We start from the raw sequence: 16,228 nt of genomic DNA, 5'->3' as shown, positions 1-16,228 counted from the left end.
TGATTTTGACACCAATCTTGGACTTTGTATATTTAAATCCCTAACTGATGAGTGGTGTTGGTGCATTTACTCATTACAATCAGATTAACGATCAGAACAATGAAATAAGGAAGGACTACGCGCGGTAAATTTCGTAATGTCAATTTCGACAAATTATATCGTAGTAGGCGGGAATCCACTATCGCACTTCTGAAGCTGTAAGGGTAAAAACACCAGAGCACCATTTTAAACAATATTTATTAGGGAATCACAATAATAATCAGAGTTTTGGACTTAGGTAATACGCGCAGCCGATCACGCGCAAAAAACCGATCTCTAGATGACAGACGTCATAATGCTGCTCCCAGTGTTGCCGGTTCTCGTAGTGATGTCAAGACCGCTGTTTGACGATGCCGCCTTTTACTACTAACGAGACAAAAACCTTATTTGGTTTAATTATACAGTAACAATAAAGATAACTTAGTAATTTCCAATTACATACGAATATCACTCTGTTTCTTACCACTCACGCGTTTGTTAGTAATAAAAATCATATTTTTATCCACATTATATTTGTACAATAACATGAACATCTTGAGTATGTTACATTATAACTAAACTTGTTCAAAAATGGTTACAAATAAAATTGCATATGTTTCACATGTCATCAGATTTAAAATAAATACCTAAGTAATACCTACTCGGTTTAGCTCAAATGAAATCCGTCTACTACGTATGAATTAATTCCAAGAATCGACGTCTATTTTTCGACGCAATAACTGGGCATTACGTGGATATATATATCAAATTATATAACGCATATAAAATATAATAAGTATACAGGACTTAATTATAAAATAAATCGATGACTAGATTTATGTTCATCGTCTCTGCATCAAAAACTGTTCAAATATTGAGCCAATTTTTCTCGTAGCGGTACTAAAGTCATAACTATAATAATAACGGGGTCCCGTTGTTTCCCATAAAGTTTTAAGTCATAATGTATTGTTTGTCATATTATCATAAGTCATAAAACTGAAACCGTTAAAATTTCAGGATTTTCGTTAGGTTTAGTTATCCTATAGATAGGTTAGGTTAGGTTAGGTTTGTTTTATGGCAATACTGAAAAGTGATGCGTTTATGAATTAAATATATTATGACTAATGAAAATTCGGACAATCAATACATTATGGCTTAAAACTATTTGGGAAACAATAGAGACCCAATAATAACATTTATTCTTGAATAATACAAACTCATTAAGACGTAGGTACCACGGAACACAACAGCGCTACAGTTGTATTTTTTCCTTACATTATATACTATAGTAGGCATATAATTCCTATTTTAAAATTCGGTTACATATTTACAGCCTACAAATGACAAGGTTTGACTAAGATATTGGTGCAACCTATTTCGCAAAACTATGTAGGCGTACACGACCTTAATATTACAACACTAAGGTCGATCACAAATATAATATATGCACAATTTGTCGCATCGATATCTTAGAACTCAATTAGAACTTGAACGTACAGTGTACTGTGTAGCGAAGTATACCTATTGTCTTAAAACACATTCAACCCACGGCACCCGAGCGACATGGGTAACATTTGAAATAAATTATCTATTAGATGAATTAATGAATTATACGACATTACGACAACTAGATCATTTTATCCACTAGGGATAGTTTGTCCATTAAAATTCAACGTGGCAATTCCTGGTAGCAGTTAAATCACGTCATCTTCACTTTCTGTCGTGAGTATGACCATCGCCTCCATGGGAGTGAGTATGAGGTGCTGTAAAAAGAAAAATAATGCATTGTTACAAACATGGTTAGTTTACGTGTAATTACCTAAATTATTCCTACTTCAACAAAATGTGCATATTATTATCGATAGTTAAAATCGATAGTTTTCAATCACTACTTATATACACAATGTGCACTTTGATGTGCACTCTATGTCCTTATTGGTCATGGTCATATTGATGTATTGGACCAAGATCTCGCGATTGTGATTGGATTGAACTGCACCATGATTGTATTCACAGCAAATAAGTGAGGTAGATTTATTATTGTTATTATACTTATTATACAGGTCATTTTAACTTTAACCACCAGCCATACTCTTTTATATGGGACCAATGCCGATATTGCGAAATAAAATTTGGCGAGATAGTCTACCTAGGGGCTGTTCATAAATTACGTCATCTATTTTTGATCCCCCCCCCCCCTAAAATCATCCAAAAATCATGCTTCGAATGACTCCGTTTCCTCCCACATCATGCTACCATCATCCGATGTCCAGACCCCCCCCCCCCCTAATTTGAAGTCACGTAATTTATGAATAGCCCCCTACAGTAATGACGGGAAACGCGTTACTTATATCCTAATATCGATCGTGCGTGTTGTCCAAAGCGAAAACAACTCACGCTTCTAAACAGGTGCTGCCCCCTACACTAAACGCTGGCTCTATTTCGAATAGTAGGATCCTGTGCTGCCGTCTACAGTTCATGCACGCTCCCTATGGAGATTCATTTTGAGACTGATCGAGTAAAACAGACAACAGACAGTAGTAGGTGGTTCAAAAATTCCATGTTTTTTTACATCATCTAGCTGGAATTTAGGCTGGTAAAAACCATAAAGGCTTCGTCACACACAGGCGCGTTTTCCAGGCGGCGCGTGAGCTGGGCGCGTCGCTTTTACATATAAAACGATCACGCCCCGCTCACGCCCCGCCCGGAATACGCGCCTGTGTGACGAAGCCTTAACTAAACTAGATAATATACCTAAGGTAGGTCGGTACTTACTAAGTAACTGTAGTCCAAACATCAGCGCGAATCCAACAAGGGCAGAGATATATTGCAATATCCCCGATCTGTCGCCCTTCCAAATCTCAAAGAAGATGACGTATAGCAGCGTTCCCGAAGCCAGGCCTTGCAGAACCACTGAGTATACGCCAGCGGCAGTGGCTCCTTGTCCGCCGACCAACGCTAATCCGATGCCTATGCCCATTGGCGACACGATGGCGAAGGTAGTGATGTAGATAACCGCCAACCAAGTTTTGGTGCGGGTTGCGATTAGCTCTACGCCGATGCAGAAGGCGATGACGAGTTTGTGGGCTGAGATTGCTCCTAACATGTACCTGGAAAGGTAAATAAGGTTATAGAATCTGATTAGGTACAGTCGGCCAAAAATGTGGTCTACCACCCTTCGGTTGGGGTTCGTTTGAACGTCATGAGACAACAAGGTCGATTTCCCCTAAACTCCGTTAGAAAAGTCAACCTTAGCGATCGTTAGATCTCGCAGAAACTTTTGTCAAAACTGGTAGACCACTTTCTTGGCCCACTGTACTGACTTTTACAGTCGACTACAAAGAGATGTATCCACTTTTTCACCTTACTGCCTTGTAATAAGGTGAAAAAGTGGATACATCTCTTTGTAGTCGACCCTACATGTAGATCAAATATTTTTCCACAAGTTCGCCACAGCTCAAGACTGACTAGTTTGTATACAAACTGATATTTTTACTCATATTTGATAAATATTTATATAGGTATAGGTAGTCTCTGTCAAACAACTTGTCAGTAGAAAAAGGAGCGAAATTAGAATTTTTCTTTGGGCCGATAATCCTTCGCACCTGCATTTTTTAAATTTGCCGCTTTTTTCTACGACAAATGACTTGAAGACAATAACAGCAGATGAAAACAAAATCCACGCCATCTATTGACTACGTATGAAACTCAAGCATATATTCGAAAGCTCGCTCTAGTAAACATTACAACTATAGTTCCGCTACTCGTCACTAGATGGCGCATAAAGTCACAAACTTACCACACGTTCGAAGCACTTGATTCTAATCCAACAGCTAGACCTTCGAAGAGTTCGTGGATGGAAAGGGCGAGCACGATGAGAAGCCCTCGTAGGGCTGCAGTGACGTCATCGCCGCCACTGTTCACGGGCATGTGGCTATGAGTGTGAGTGTGAGGGTGTTGGTGGGAGTGGCCATGGTTCACTTCCACGTCGTCCTGGAAATTAATCAGTCCTTTTTATTTATTATTACGTAATATTGCATTCAATGATATAACCATATGACACAGAAAATAATGCCTAAGGACAGAACCATCGTAGCATATTTATTACGCTAACATCATCATCATCTGGTTCGCGGTAGGCCCTCAGAGGTGTTAGGTTTAGAGCCGGCGTAGCTTTATTTGACGTTCATAAGGGTATTGTAATATGTTGAAAAATAAACTATTTTTATCTTTATAATTTATTTACCTTCCGTTTTTCCTGTTCGATGAGGTCCGCAGTAGAGTTGGTGACACTCTTCTCGCCCGCGGTGTCTGGGCTGGATCGGCTTTTGCGCACACTCAAGTTACGGACGAGCGGCATGGCCTGAAAGATTAATATATATAAATACCTATAAATATAAGACTATTTTGCACTATGATGAGGGAGTCAAATTTGGTCGGTAGTTATAGTTCATTTTTTTTAGCATTAGAAATAAGGTAAACAATCTTGATGTCTCTTTTAATTGAAAAACACATTTTAAAAATAAGTTACGGCAAATATGTAACAATTATGAATCTAATACGATCATTTATATTCTTCTGCTTTCATAAGTAATAGTTTTTGATTTTTAAAAAGCGTTTTTCAATTAAAAGACATGTCAAGATCGCTTACCTTCTTGCAAGTTCTTTCTAATGCTAAAAAAACTAACTATAGCGCTGATGATTCAAACTAGTTAATTTCGCAGGTTTCCTGCGGCTCAAGTGTGGATAGATATAGATCAAAACATCAATTTCATAATTTACAGGTTTAAATTTGACCTCTTAAGCAGCGGGCAACATACAGCGATCTGCATTGCACGAACACATTATGAATGGAATTCGTTTATAAAGTGGCCATGCACTTTTGTAGCTGGTTGTACCTGTACACCGTACACCACAAGCAATGAATTTCATTCATAATGTGTAAGTACCATCACGCTCCGCGATTGTTGCGCTATTTAGGGTCCTAGCTAAATTAGTTGTCCAATACTTAATTACTTATGCTATAGAATTTCCAATTTAGCAAGAATCCTAAATGGCGTAACAATCCCGCGCTGAACACACTTTAATTTTATTTTAAACACTTCTCCACAGGACAGGCTCATACTAGCATCTCCCAAGCGTCGGCGTTTAATCAACTCTATGGCTGCTGCTCGACGCAACGTTGGTGCAACTGCGCAGCGACGCCATTTTCCATAGCCAGGCGTGGCTCACTCCGCGATTTCGTCGCTTTGCTACAGGTAGCTAAAAGTACATCCGTTCCGCCCCAATTTTGGGGAAAGCCATAAGCCGCGCGTGGCGCTGTCGCCACCTAGCGGCTATATCTGTGCTGATCGTAACAGACGCGTTTTGTTAGAAAGTGAAGTCTTCTGTACTTAGTACTATTATTTATTCTGTGCCATAGCGGTGACTAGACGCCAACGCTCGAAAGACGCTAGTGGAGGGTTTGACTCTGCAGAGCCTCGTCTACCTTAGCATTCCGTTTCTCCCGTCGATGTATGTACAGATGCACCAACTCCTCGACCAGGTACATGATGAAGAAGCCGCAGCACATCAGGAGGTGGGCCAGGGAGAACTCGAAACTGGTGATTTGGTTGGTCGCTGAAATAAAATGAAAAATCTTTAATTTTATGAACTACTTGAACTGAAAACTGGAGTTCATGACAATCATGACGTAGGATGTTTGGCGGTTTGAGGTTATGGGGTATATTGGTTAAGCCAGGGAATTCGCTGGCTAGGTGCGGCCCGTGGATCGAAGGTTTTAGACCCTTTAGGCCTATAGTATGGACTAGAGCAGCGGTCGGCAACCTTTTAGCAGCCAAGGGCCACATAGTAGTTAACGACGTTGACGCGGGCCGCACTTTGTTAATATTTATGGCTTTATCAGACATTGTCGTTTGTCAATATTACATACAAAATAGCCAGGGAGGCTCTCGGGCCGCAAGTGACAGGTTCGACCGCTGGACTAGAGCATACAAAATATTTTATGATCTATCAATAAATTACCCCTAAATTGTAAAAAAAGACTTTATCTCTCTGTGCCCTGTTTAGTAAAAGTAAAGACAGGAAGACCTAGGATAGGTAATTGTAGTGACTGAAAACGTTCAACATGATTGCAGGACAAATAAAAACAGTGTTTATAGCTCAAGTAGGTATTTCAAGTATTTGCAAGCAAGAAGATAAGTTACGCAAACCTTTGCACGTTGCCTCATAGGCATACAGGGTGCAGTGGAGAAGTAATCATAAATAACTTTTTTAGATATCTATTGGAGGCAATTTCAAAGCAATATTCGTTAAATAAAAAAAAAACTAGAAGTCTTTACCACTGACTGAATGTTAACAGATAGATATGTAGTTACTATTCAGAATTATCTACATAAAGTAAAATAGATATAATCGTCTTATCGGATGGTTGAAGTTACTTTTATTTTCAGAACTCTAACACTCATGTTTTTTTTTGGTTTTTTTAGGTAAGTGTTTTATATCATATTCATATAGGTAGGGGAAACTGGGGAGGGTTGATCACCCCTTTTGTTTTTAGCATACATTTTCTTAACTATTTGTAGTATTGAAAAACTTTATAGACCATACGATTCAGAATTTATCTCTTCATTAATAGTTTGAATTAGAACAGATTTGTGCAATAAATTAGACCATTATTTAATGAAAACCCATACTGTTGACTTTTACCATGTGTCCCCTATGTAAGGGAGACTTGTTTACCCCTGGTCGGGAGCCTTGATCCTAGGGGGATCAAGTGACCCTGGTTCTTGGGACACATGGTAAACAGATTTTTACCATGTCTCCCCATACCAGATTCTCATTGATTATATAACTAGGATCGCTATTAGCAATGCATCTATAATTTGTAAAATACACAGCAAACATATTTAAATTGCATCTTCCATGCTTTGAAGTTGTATTTCCGGTAATCAGATGTCTAAGCCGAAGGGATCAAGTCTTCCAGATTTGGGGACACTTGGTAAAAAGATTTTAAGCGGCAATGTCATATTTCGAGGGTAGTATCTACATTAATTTATTCACTTTATCTACAGAAAATTAATATATGTAGATATCTAACACATATTAATCCATAATCTTATACTTTTAAAAAACAATGTAATCGTATTATCCATAAAACAACATAAAATAGGGAATCAATTTTTGAACCAAAAAAAAAAGTTAAAAAAAAAACAAAAATCTAAGTTATTAACATAACATTTCTTGTAACAAGCTAAATTTTTTAAAGTTATTATTAAGGTATTTTTTAGCGTCAGATACCTACAGCAATTTTAAATTTTTTACCTATCTCTGGTCGTTATTGTTTACTATAATAAATAATTTTAGAAATTTACTGCTCACGTTTCGAGGACGGTGTTTGAGCTGCATAATCCTAAAATCCTTTCTATGGACCGTCGGTTCTATAGTACATAAGGTCGGAAAGCCATTGAAATAGCATTTCATCCATAAAAACAAATATCGCCGGTTGAAAACCAAATATCGTTATAAGTGTTGTTTGTCGACCGAGTAACATCCCCTGTGTGTAAAACGTTTAACTTGATAAACAAGACCAAGTGCGGGTAGTTCGTAAAATGTTGATGTCAACTTTAGTTAGTCTTTTCAAAGGCCACGGGGATAATTCCGTTTTCGGAGTTCGGAGTCGGTTGTATAATTAAAAACTGAATTATACTCCATTAAATCCCGTTTTAATAAACAATAATCAGTCAAAAACCTTGAAAGTTTAAATCAGTGTTTCTCTGGTCGTACTTTTGCGGCATGATTTACTAAAGAAAAGAAAATATTTATGATAGCTCTATGAATCATTTTGTAAGTAAATTTATTACAATGTATATACTTGATCGCTTTGGGGGTGACATGATCCCGGAATCATATCTCCCCTGAAGAAAAAGACAAAGTCTCCCCATACATAGTAAGATTATAAAACGTGCCGTACTCGAAACGTGTGTTTGCGTATATCAATGTAATCCAAGTTAATCATCACTTCAATAAACAACAAATAAAATAAGCACACTCACTAACATCATTTCCATCTCATATTATAAAATAAATCCAGTTAAAGCTTACCGAAAATTTAATATAGTACGTAGAAAATCTTTCACCGTCCGCCATTTTTGAAACACTGACTTTTCCGATACAATGCCATGACAGAACGTGAAGTTAGGAACGAATGAATGAGTGTTACCAGTGCAAAAAAATGTATCTCGTTTGGTTTGATTAAAAATGAAGTTTACCAAGTGTCCCCTAGGGATCGACCCTCCCCACCCTCACCTACATATTCAGCTTACTGTGGGGCTTAAATCTGTGTAATAACGTCCTATAATGTTATTTATTTATTTGTTTATTTAGGTATGCATTTCTTATTTAATGGAGATTGATACATAAAACGTCGCACATAGTGGACGGGGTATAATTTTTCATAAAAATATATTTTTTGGGTGACTTAATAATAATTTTATTTTTGGGAGTTGGAAGTTTCATATCAACTTTGTATTTTTATTATCGTGCGTGTTGTATTAGGATTTCTGATCACGTATCTAAAGTTACCCTGTATTTGCAGTGTGACATATGATATATGATAAATATGCTTGTATACCGGACCTACACGTAATCGTAAGAAATATGAGTGTTTTATTTATGCAATGACAAGTAGGTACTGTGAACTATGATCTAATACTACTTCACAAGAGTGTACCTTTGAAATTACATCTAACAAATGATAAAATAAAGCGAATGCGGAAAGAACAACATAATAAAGTTTTTAATTACGAATGAGATATAAATTTAGGTAAAGCATGTAATTAAATTTTAGTTAAATCATAACTACTGCCTGTTATAGCCCGTTAACCAACATACCTAACAAATAGATTTAATCTAATATAAAGTAATATAACTTATTACGATTCCGCACACGATACAACTCGGCAAAACTTCCTAACCAGCTTAAATACCAAATGCAATATTAGATTTCATATGATTTACAGGCCGAGATTTGAATGTGCGTTATACAGTTAACATATTAAACATTGACATGGACAATGTGCCAAAACATGTACACCCTACATACTCGAATAGAGTGACTGATATAGCTATAACCGCGAAAATCGAAGTTAATAAATTTCCAGCAACTGTCTCTGTCACTTTAATTAAGCCTTCATTGGAGAAAAAAAGAAAGAATGCTTGCCAACTTCGGTGTTCGCGGTAGACCCTCTGTTCCCTTTTTCGCAGGCCATGTTAGCAGGCCTCCGTTACAGTAATAAGTATATTATACACATTTGAGTGCATCCGATCTGTAATTTTATATCATCTACATCAGCAAGTCTAATGAGGTCGGAAACATGAAAGAAGAGGAAAAGCAATAAGGAAAACCCGCTTTCTAACGTTTCTTGTCATAGTCGGGCTTATTACGTTAATTATTAGTCAGAGAATAAATTAGATTCTGTTGATGGAGGGAGTATAATTGATTAAACAAAAAACCCAACGCAAAAAAAACAGATGAATCGATTTTGATAAAACATGCCACCACTAGAAACTCTTTTTGATGCCTTATAAATCACTAGCGACCCGCCCCGGCTTCGCACGGGTAAACAAATTGTACATAAACCTAGCTTCCTCTTGAATCACTCTATTTAAAAAAACCGCGTCAAAATCCGCTGCGTAGTTTTAAAGATTTAAGCATACATTCAGTCAGACAGACAGTGGGAAGCGACTTTATTTTATACTATGTAGTGAAGTGAAGTTCTCATGGCATGGCATGGCACGGCATTGGCTTATATTCGTAATTCTCTATAAGTAGGTATTATATTTTACAATACAATTATGAAAGTTATATTTGGCATGTTAGTCACGCTTTAATTTAATACTATTAATTCAAGTGGAATAATTGACTTGGGTAAAGTGGTTCGACCATCTTGAGTTTTCTCTTAAATCTACAGTAAACCGCACTTACCACAAATTAGGGAAAGCAAATTTGTTTAAAAATTAACAACTTTAGGTACTTTTAGCATGCGATTTGCTTACAGTTCGTGACAGATACTTATAACTACTAATAATATGGGTTTTTAAAATCATGATTTTATTGATTTTTAGAAAAATAATAATATTAAGACTACTTTTGCCCCGTAAGTAAATACAGGTACACATATCAACGAAAATGAAATGTCTAATTCAAATATGTATTAAGAAAAAAGCTTTGCTTTGCGTAGTTTTCAAAAAGGCTGGCAGGCATGTTTTAACTTTTATTTATTATACCTAGTTGGTAGTCTTCTGGGTGCTTAATTTGTATAAGAATGAAAACAGAAGAAACGCGTGATAATAAATAATATGTCAAATATGTAATAACACGAGAAAAGGCGAAAGGCGGGCGACCTCGCAGTTGAGATTGCTTTCCATATTGGAGACACGCACTGGCCGCTATTGCATTTATATTTGACACTCGAATATATTTTTAACAAACATTGGGTTGAACCTTTTTTTCGGTCCTTCGATTTCCATCATCAGACCAGCTTGATGGAACTATAATATTGCATTGTCACGATCACTAAATGTAGGTACGTGTTTTTAAGCTCAATAGGTAATTTGAAATCTTTTGTAATGCTAAAACTACTGGCTACTAGCTGGTAGGTACCTATACGAAGGTTAAACTAAATAAAAGCTTGTAATGGCGATTTACAATATTGACACGAGCACAGAGCGAGTGTGACGACCCGTTTCAAGCTCGGCGCGGCGTTTGGCAGCCAACTAATGTGCGCAGGCCAAATGGGTCACCAAATTGAGGATCTATTGTGCCTACTGCCTACCCACTTATTGGGTCATTCGTTAAAAATCGGCAACTGGCTGTATAGTGAAAATTAAGTTACTTTAATTTCTTTTTGGCATAAGGGATGACTGCTTGAGAATGTACACTTTGTACGGTAGAAAATATACATCCAGCTGCAAAAGTGCATGGACATTTTAGGAATGAATCCCATTCATAATGTGTCCATGCAATTTCACAAGTCGCTGTAGTTATAATTCAATTTGTGCCTCCTCCAAGCAAGAGATAAAGATGCTTCAGTTAATAAAAACAAAACAATAGAACTATTTGTAATAGCAAATAATACTTACTTATGACAAATTAAATTTAAAGCTATAAAAAAATATCTTTCTTACCCATTGTGCGAAATGAACTTACTGATGTTAGAATTACAGGGTAATAACATTTGTCATTATTTGTCGTTTTTGTCATTTATTAATATTACAGAAAACACGTGTTATATCTTTCCCTTACTTTATTAACCAGTAGATTGTTATTTCTTGTAATAAATTATCACGAAGGTAAACAATTGTTTAAGCAATGACGTTCAACCATTATTATTGGCGTACCGATAATTAATTTCATGCATTTATTGTTGAAGGAACTTTACGGTCCAAAGCGACAAAGAACGCCATAATTGGAAATACAACAACCTTATTAAAACATCTGTTTAAATTAATTTCACAAATCTTCGCTTGAATTTGTTTTTGAAACGGGGCCAACTCTCGAAGCTACAAGTAGAATAGAGGAATAAATAAAATTAGTACCTACCAACCAACCAACCAACTTCAGTGAGTGTTGAGAGCAGCTCCTATAGGCCTCTGATTGAATTAAGATTATTAATTCAGTTTATTTGGTAATCTACTGAATTAGGACGGGATTAGGGCGGGATTCGGGCTGTGGTGAGAGCTTGTGACCTAATTAATTGCATAATGTAGCTTATTACATACCCAATAAAATGGGATGGAACTTCATGGGACCCGGGCTGTTTCAGTTAAAATTGAAGTAATAAATGTGCTGTTCAAATTAATAAATATGCATATATGGAACCTCTTTTTTGGGTAGGCGGTGACGGAAGATATTGAAAAAAAAAACAATAGTGACTGTGATTTGAATATTACCTATCTATGTTTTCAATTGCTCAACACTTACGTAGAGAAACATTTAGGTATCAAACTTTAAGCCAAATCGAACAAAGACAATAAAGTAAACAAAAATACAAGGCACTTATTTCAATGGCTCTAAAAACCGGGAAACACTTTACAGTTCGTGCAACTTTTAAGGAAAGGTTAAGTACGGAAATCATCGTACAAACCGGTCGGGCAGGGCCGGCCCGGGGACCTGGGGCAAACCCACTGCACTCGTAATCACCGTGAAAAGCTACATCGGATCGGAGGCGGTGAGATAATCTGCCTATACTTGTGCGATTCTATCAGTGTTAGGTATGTCGGGGTTTAGGAGCCTGTATGTTATTGAAAAGCGACATTTGTAGGTCTATCTACTTATAACGAACATAATTTACCCCACTAGTTGCTGCCGTCAGAACTGATGCGTCATTTCGTATGCGAAATAATTCACATAATTAAATGTTCTATAGAGATAATCCATCCAATATCTAATTATACAAGGTGTCCCAAGAAGTAGTGATATACTGAAGCTGGGAGGTAGAGGACCTAGAGGGCTATCTGAATCACCCCCATGTATGTTCCGTGATTTTTCGTATTTTCGGAGTTATGATTTTTTTTAATTTTTCACCTATCGCCGAGTACGATGAGATTTTTATTTATGGTGACGTGAATTATTGCGGTAGATGCTTGATTTTTTTTGTGTGCAAGATAAAATTACCCAGTATGTTCACAACTTCAAGGGCGCTTAAAAAAATAAAACATACTGGGTAATTTTATCTTTCTTGGCATTATTTTTTTTAATTCCATTCAAAGATCTAACGATAGTAAATGTTACCATACTGAATTGACCTATCTATCAGCTTAGCACACAAAAAAAATCAAGCATCTACCGCAATAATTCACGTCACCAAAAATAAAAATCTCATCGTACTCGGCGATAGGTGAAAAATAAAATAAAAAATCATAACTCCGAAAATACGAAAAATCGCGGAACATACATGGGGGTGATTCAGATAGCCCTTTAGGTCCTCTACCTCCCAGCTTCAGTATATCACTACTTCTTGGGACACCTTGTATAGATAATATAGATATCACTGGTCACTATTATTAACAATAGTAAATGATGATCACTAAGTAGGTACGTAATCATGATAATTTTGTTAAAAATTTGCATAGGTACGTAAACTTACAGGGGACACATAACATATAAATATAAAATATAGGTAACTGTTTACATAATTTGGAATAATCTTAATATAACCATACTACCTATTGCCTCATATCATATACATATGTACCTATCATCTTTTTATGCGTTCGGTAATGGTACCTAATTATGAGAAAGAACCTATAAATATGTACAAATAAACTATACATATATGTACATATGTCCAAATAAAAAAGCAGCTGTAAAACTTATTCAGGCATTGTTATCTGGGGGCATAGCACGGCAGTGCCCCCGCCAAGTCAAGCAAAACAAAGACGCACGGCCGTACCATCCTTTTCTCGAAGCGATTCAGTCCATTTTTAAGTATTTACCGAAGGCGCTAATACTAAGAGCGATTACCTACTACATATTCAGATTTATACTAAATTGAAGTTTGCGTGCGTGTATTTTATGAGATCAACGCTTTATGATAAGTATAATTGTTGTTAATCAAAGCTAATGTTTTAGTATCACAAACGCTAATCGATGGCAGTTGAAAAAACCTGTTTTTCCTATTACCTATGCTGTATTTTTTGTATTGAGTGACTGCTATCATTTACCAGTAACCTATAGTTACTGCATAAAAAAATAGTGGGAGTAACTAGTTAAGAGTTTCAAGCATAGACTAGGAATCCTCTAGACGGAGTTTAGAGCAATTATTTCATGAAACCGATGCTGCCAAAAATACTGGGGTGCGGGAGACGAGCTGAGCCGAGTCCCGTGCCGTGATTGGTCCGTTCAAAGACACGGACGTCACACAAAGACACTTTGACTCGAAAATGGAGTAAAACTACCGTATATTTGTGGCAGAGGGGGTAGCGCTACTATGCTCAGTCTAGAGGATGTCTTGTCTGTGGTTTCAAGACTGACTTTAATAATGGCATTAGATACTTATGTCAGTGCCGTGGCTAAACAACATCCGTCCATAGTTTTTTTTTGCAGACAATGGCCAGTTAAAGTTACCCGTCTTGTTGTTCATCCCGTTTTTTCTTTGTAATTACTAATTATACTGATTTATTTATAATAGCAAGTTGCGAAGAACTTGTTTTACTCCACTTTGAATTTGATTGTAATTGTAGTCTGTCTTATTTTTATTTCGTGCAAGGTTTGTAACAGGGCAACTGCTGAAATACTTACACATTTACAACTTTCGTTAGTCGTTTTATAAATAAATGTATTCCATTGTATGCGACCTCTCTGTTTTCACTATGTTTCAACCACTCTTAGAACATGGAATTTAAACTTAAAAAAAAAGTCACAAGGCATTATATTTATATTTTACAAAAGTTTATAATACCTGGATAATTTTCGATAGGACAGAGTGACATATATTTTTTCAAAATGTTGCCTTTAACATGTAACTTTTAGAACTATGACAAAGTACTAAAAGGCCTAACATTTCGTTAAGTATATATAGGTACCACGCACTCGCACATTGAGGTCGGCTAGGCAACAATTCATTACATATGCATAGGCACGAGGGCATTGTCTCAGCTCAAACTTCCAAGAACGCTATATTTATTATAAGGAAACTTGATTTCTTGAGTTGATATGAATATTGTATTAAATCAACCGTTTCTCCCGGATTTAACACTCAGGACGATATGAATGCTAAATCATTTGTACTTTTAGCAGTCTTCTAAAGGATATGACAATTTATAGTGTTCTGTACAAAACTTTGTTCACGGAACACTTATGGGATCACTTCAATGGAAAATTAGAACACATTCAGGCGAGCCTCGACGTCATATAGTTCTGGGGAAAGGGCAGGGTGGACCGTTAATTGTCCCAGAGTCGCGATATCAATATTTCCTAAGACAATTAACTGCTGCCGTAACAGACTTCATTCGTGCAAGAATTAAACAATCTCATCCATACTCAGAAATCTAATTTCATATTTAATATCATGTTATTCCTTTGCCAACATTCCAAAATCTATTTTAGCTAGTAGACAGCTAAACGTCTCCATAATTTATACTTATACTCTGCTTCCAGCGGGGAATAGCAATTTGAGATCTTGTTCCACAGATTATGAATCATTTCAAAGGGACAGGGAATAAAATTCCCTTTCCCTGTGAGAATAAAATGTATTAATATCGAGAGATTTATGAGTGTGACTGCAGGATTTCTAGGACGTATGATGACCCCGGTATGAAATATTGCACTAAATAGCTAGGTATTCTTAGCTATAGCTGCATTTCGCAGATTTTCATTTTTATTTGCTTATCACGATCTCTTCAAACGATCTATGCTAAATTTAAATGAATAAAATCATATCATTAATATGAATTATGTAAATATGTTTTATTAAATTATTCGTCCTCAAACAGCATTCTGCAGCAACATCTTGTCTTGTGCTCTTGTGTACCTTGAGAAACCAGAATATGTTATTTTTTTTTATATACAATTAATACTAATAAATAAAGTTAATTTAGTAATTTATAACCGGCTCTGATTGCAAAATATCAATATTGATAATTCTAGATACTTGTTTCAATACGTGTAACCAGGGATATTGCGGATGCCGATTTTTTGACATCCGCGGATGCGGATTTTTAAAGGCTCACATCCGCGGATGCGGATGTCAAGATAGTATCATAAAAAAAGCGGCCAAGTGCGAGTCGGACTCGCCCATGAAGGGTTCCGTATTTAGGCGATTTATGACGTATAAAAAAAAACTACTTACTAGATCTCGTTCAAACCAATTTTCGGTGGAAGTTTACATGGTAATGTAAGTACACCATATATTTTTTTTAGTTTTATCATTCTCTTATTTTAGAAGTTACAGGGGGGGGGGACACACATTTTACCACTTTGGAAGTGTCTCTCGCGCAAACTATTCAGTTTAGAAAAAAATGATATTAGAAACCTCAATATCATTTTTGAAGACCTATCCATAGATACCCCACACGTATGGGTTTGATGAAAAAAATATTTTTGAGTTTCAGTTCGAAGTATGGAGAACCCCAAAAATTTATTGTTTTTTTTTATTTTTGTGTGAAAATCTTAATGCGGTTCACAGAATACATCTACTTACCAAGTTTC

General features: G+C 36.4%; 1 protein-coding gene across 1 annotated transcript in view; it reads right to left on the bottom strand.

Moving 5' to 3' along the window:
- Positions 1 to 1,606: 1,606 nt before the first annotated feature.
- The window catches only part of LOC134655971 (zinc transporter ZIP1-like), a 41,307-nt gene continuing 26,685 nt past the window's right edge, over positions 1,607 to 16,228 (bottom strand). The window contains exons 2-6 of the mRNA XM_063511486.1: positions 5,507 to 5,637; positions 4,265 to 4,381; positions 3,818 to 4,011; positions 2,794 to 3,128; positions 1,607 to 1,781 (exon numbers count right to left, since the gene is read on the bottom strand). Coding sequence (XP_063367556.1) covers positions 1,729 to 1,781; positions 2,794 to 3,128; positions 3,818 to 4,011; positions 4,265 to 4,381; positions 5,507 to 5,637 — 830 coding nt within the window. The 3' untranslated portion in view covers positions 1,607 to 1,728. The remainder of the gene's footprint in view (positions 1,782 to 2,793; positions 3,129 to 3,817; positions 4,012 to 4,264; positions 4,382 to 5,506; positions 5,638 to 16,228) is intronic.

The sequence above is a fragment of the Cydia amplana genome, chromosome 17, assembly GCF_948474715.1.
Source record: "Cydia amplana chromosome 17, ilCydAmpl1.1, whole genome shotgun sequence".
In the NCBI taxonomy this organism is placed as follows: domain Eukaryota; kingdom Metazoa; phylum Arthropoda; class Insecta; order Lepidoptera; family Tortricidae; genus Cydia; species Cydia amplana.
The sequence above is the reverse complement of the archived record's forward strand: the minus strand, read 5'-3'. Positions and strand labels throughout refer to the sequence as shown.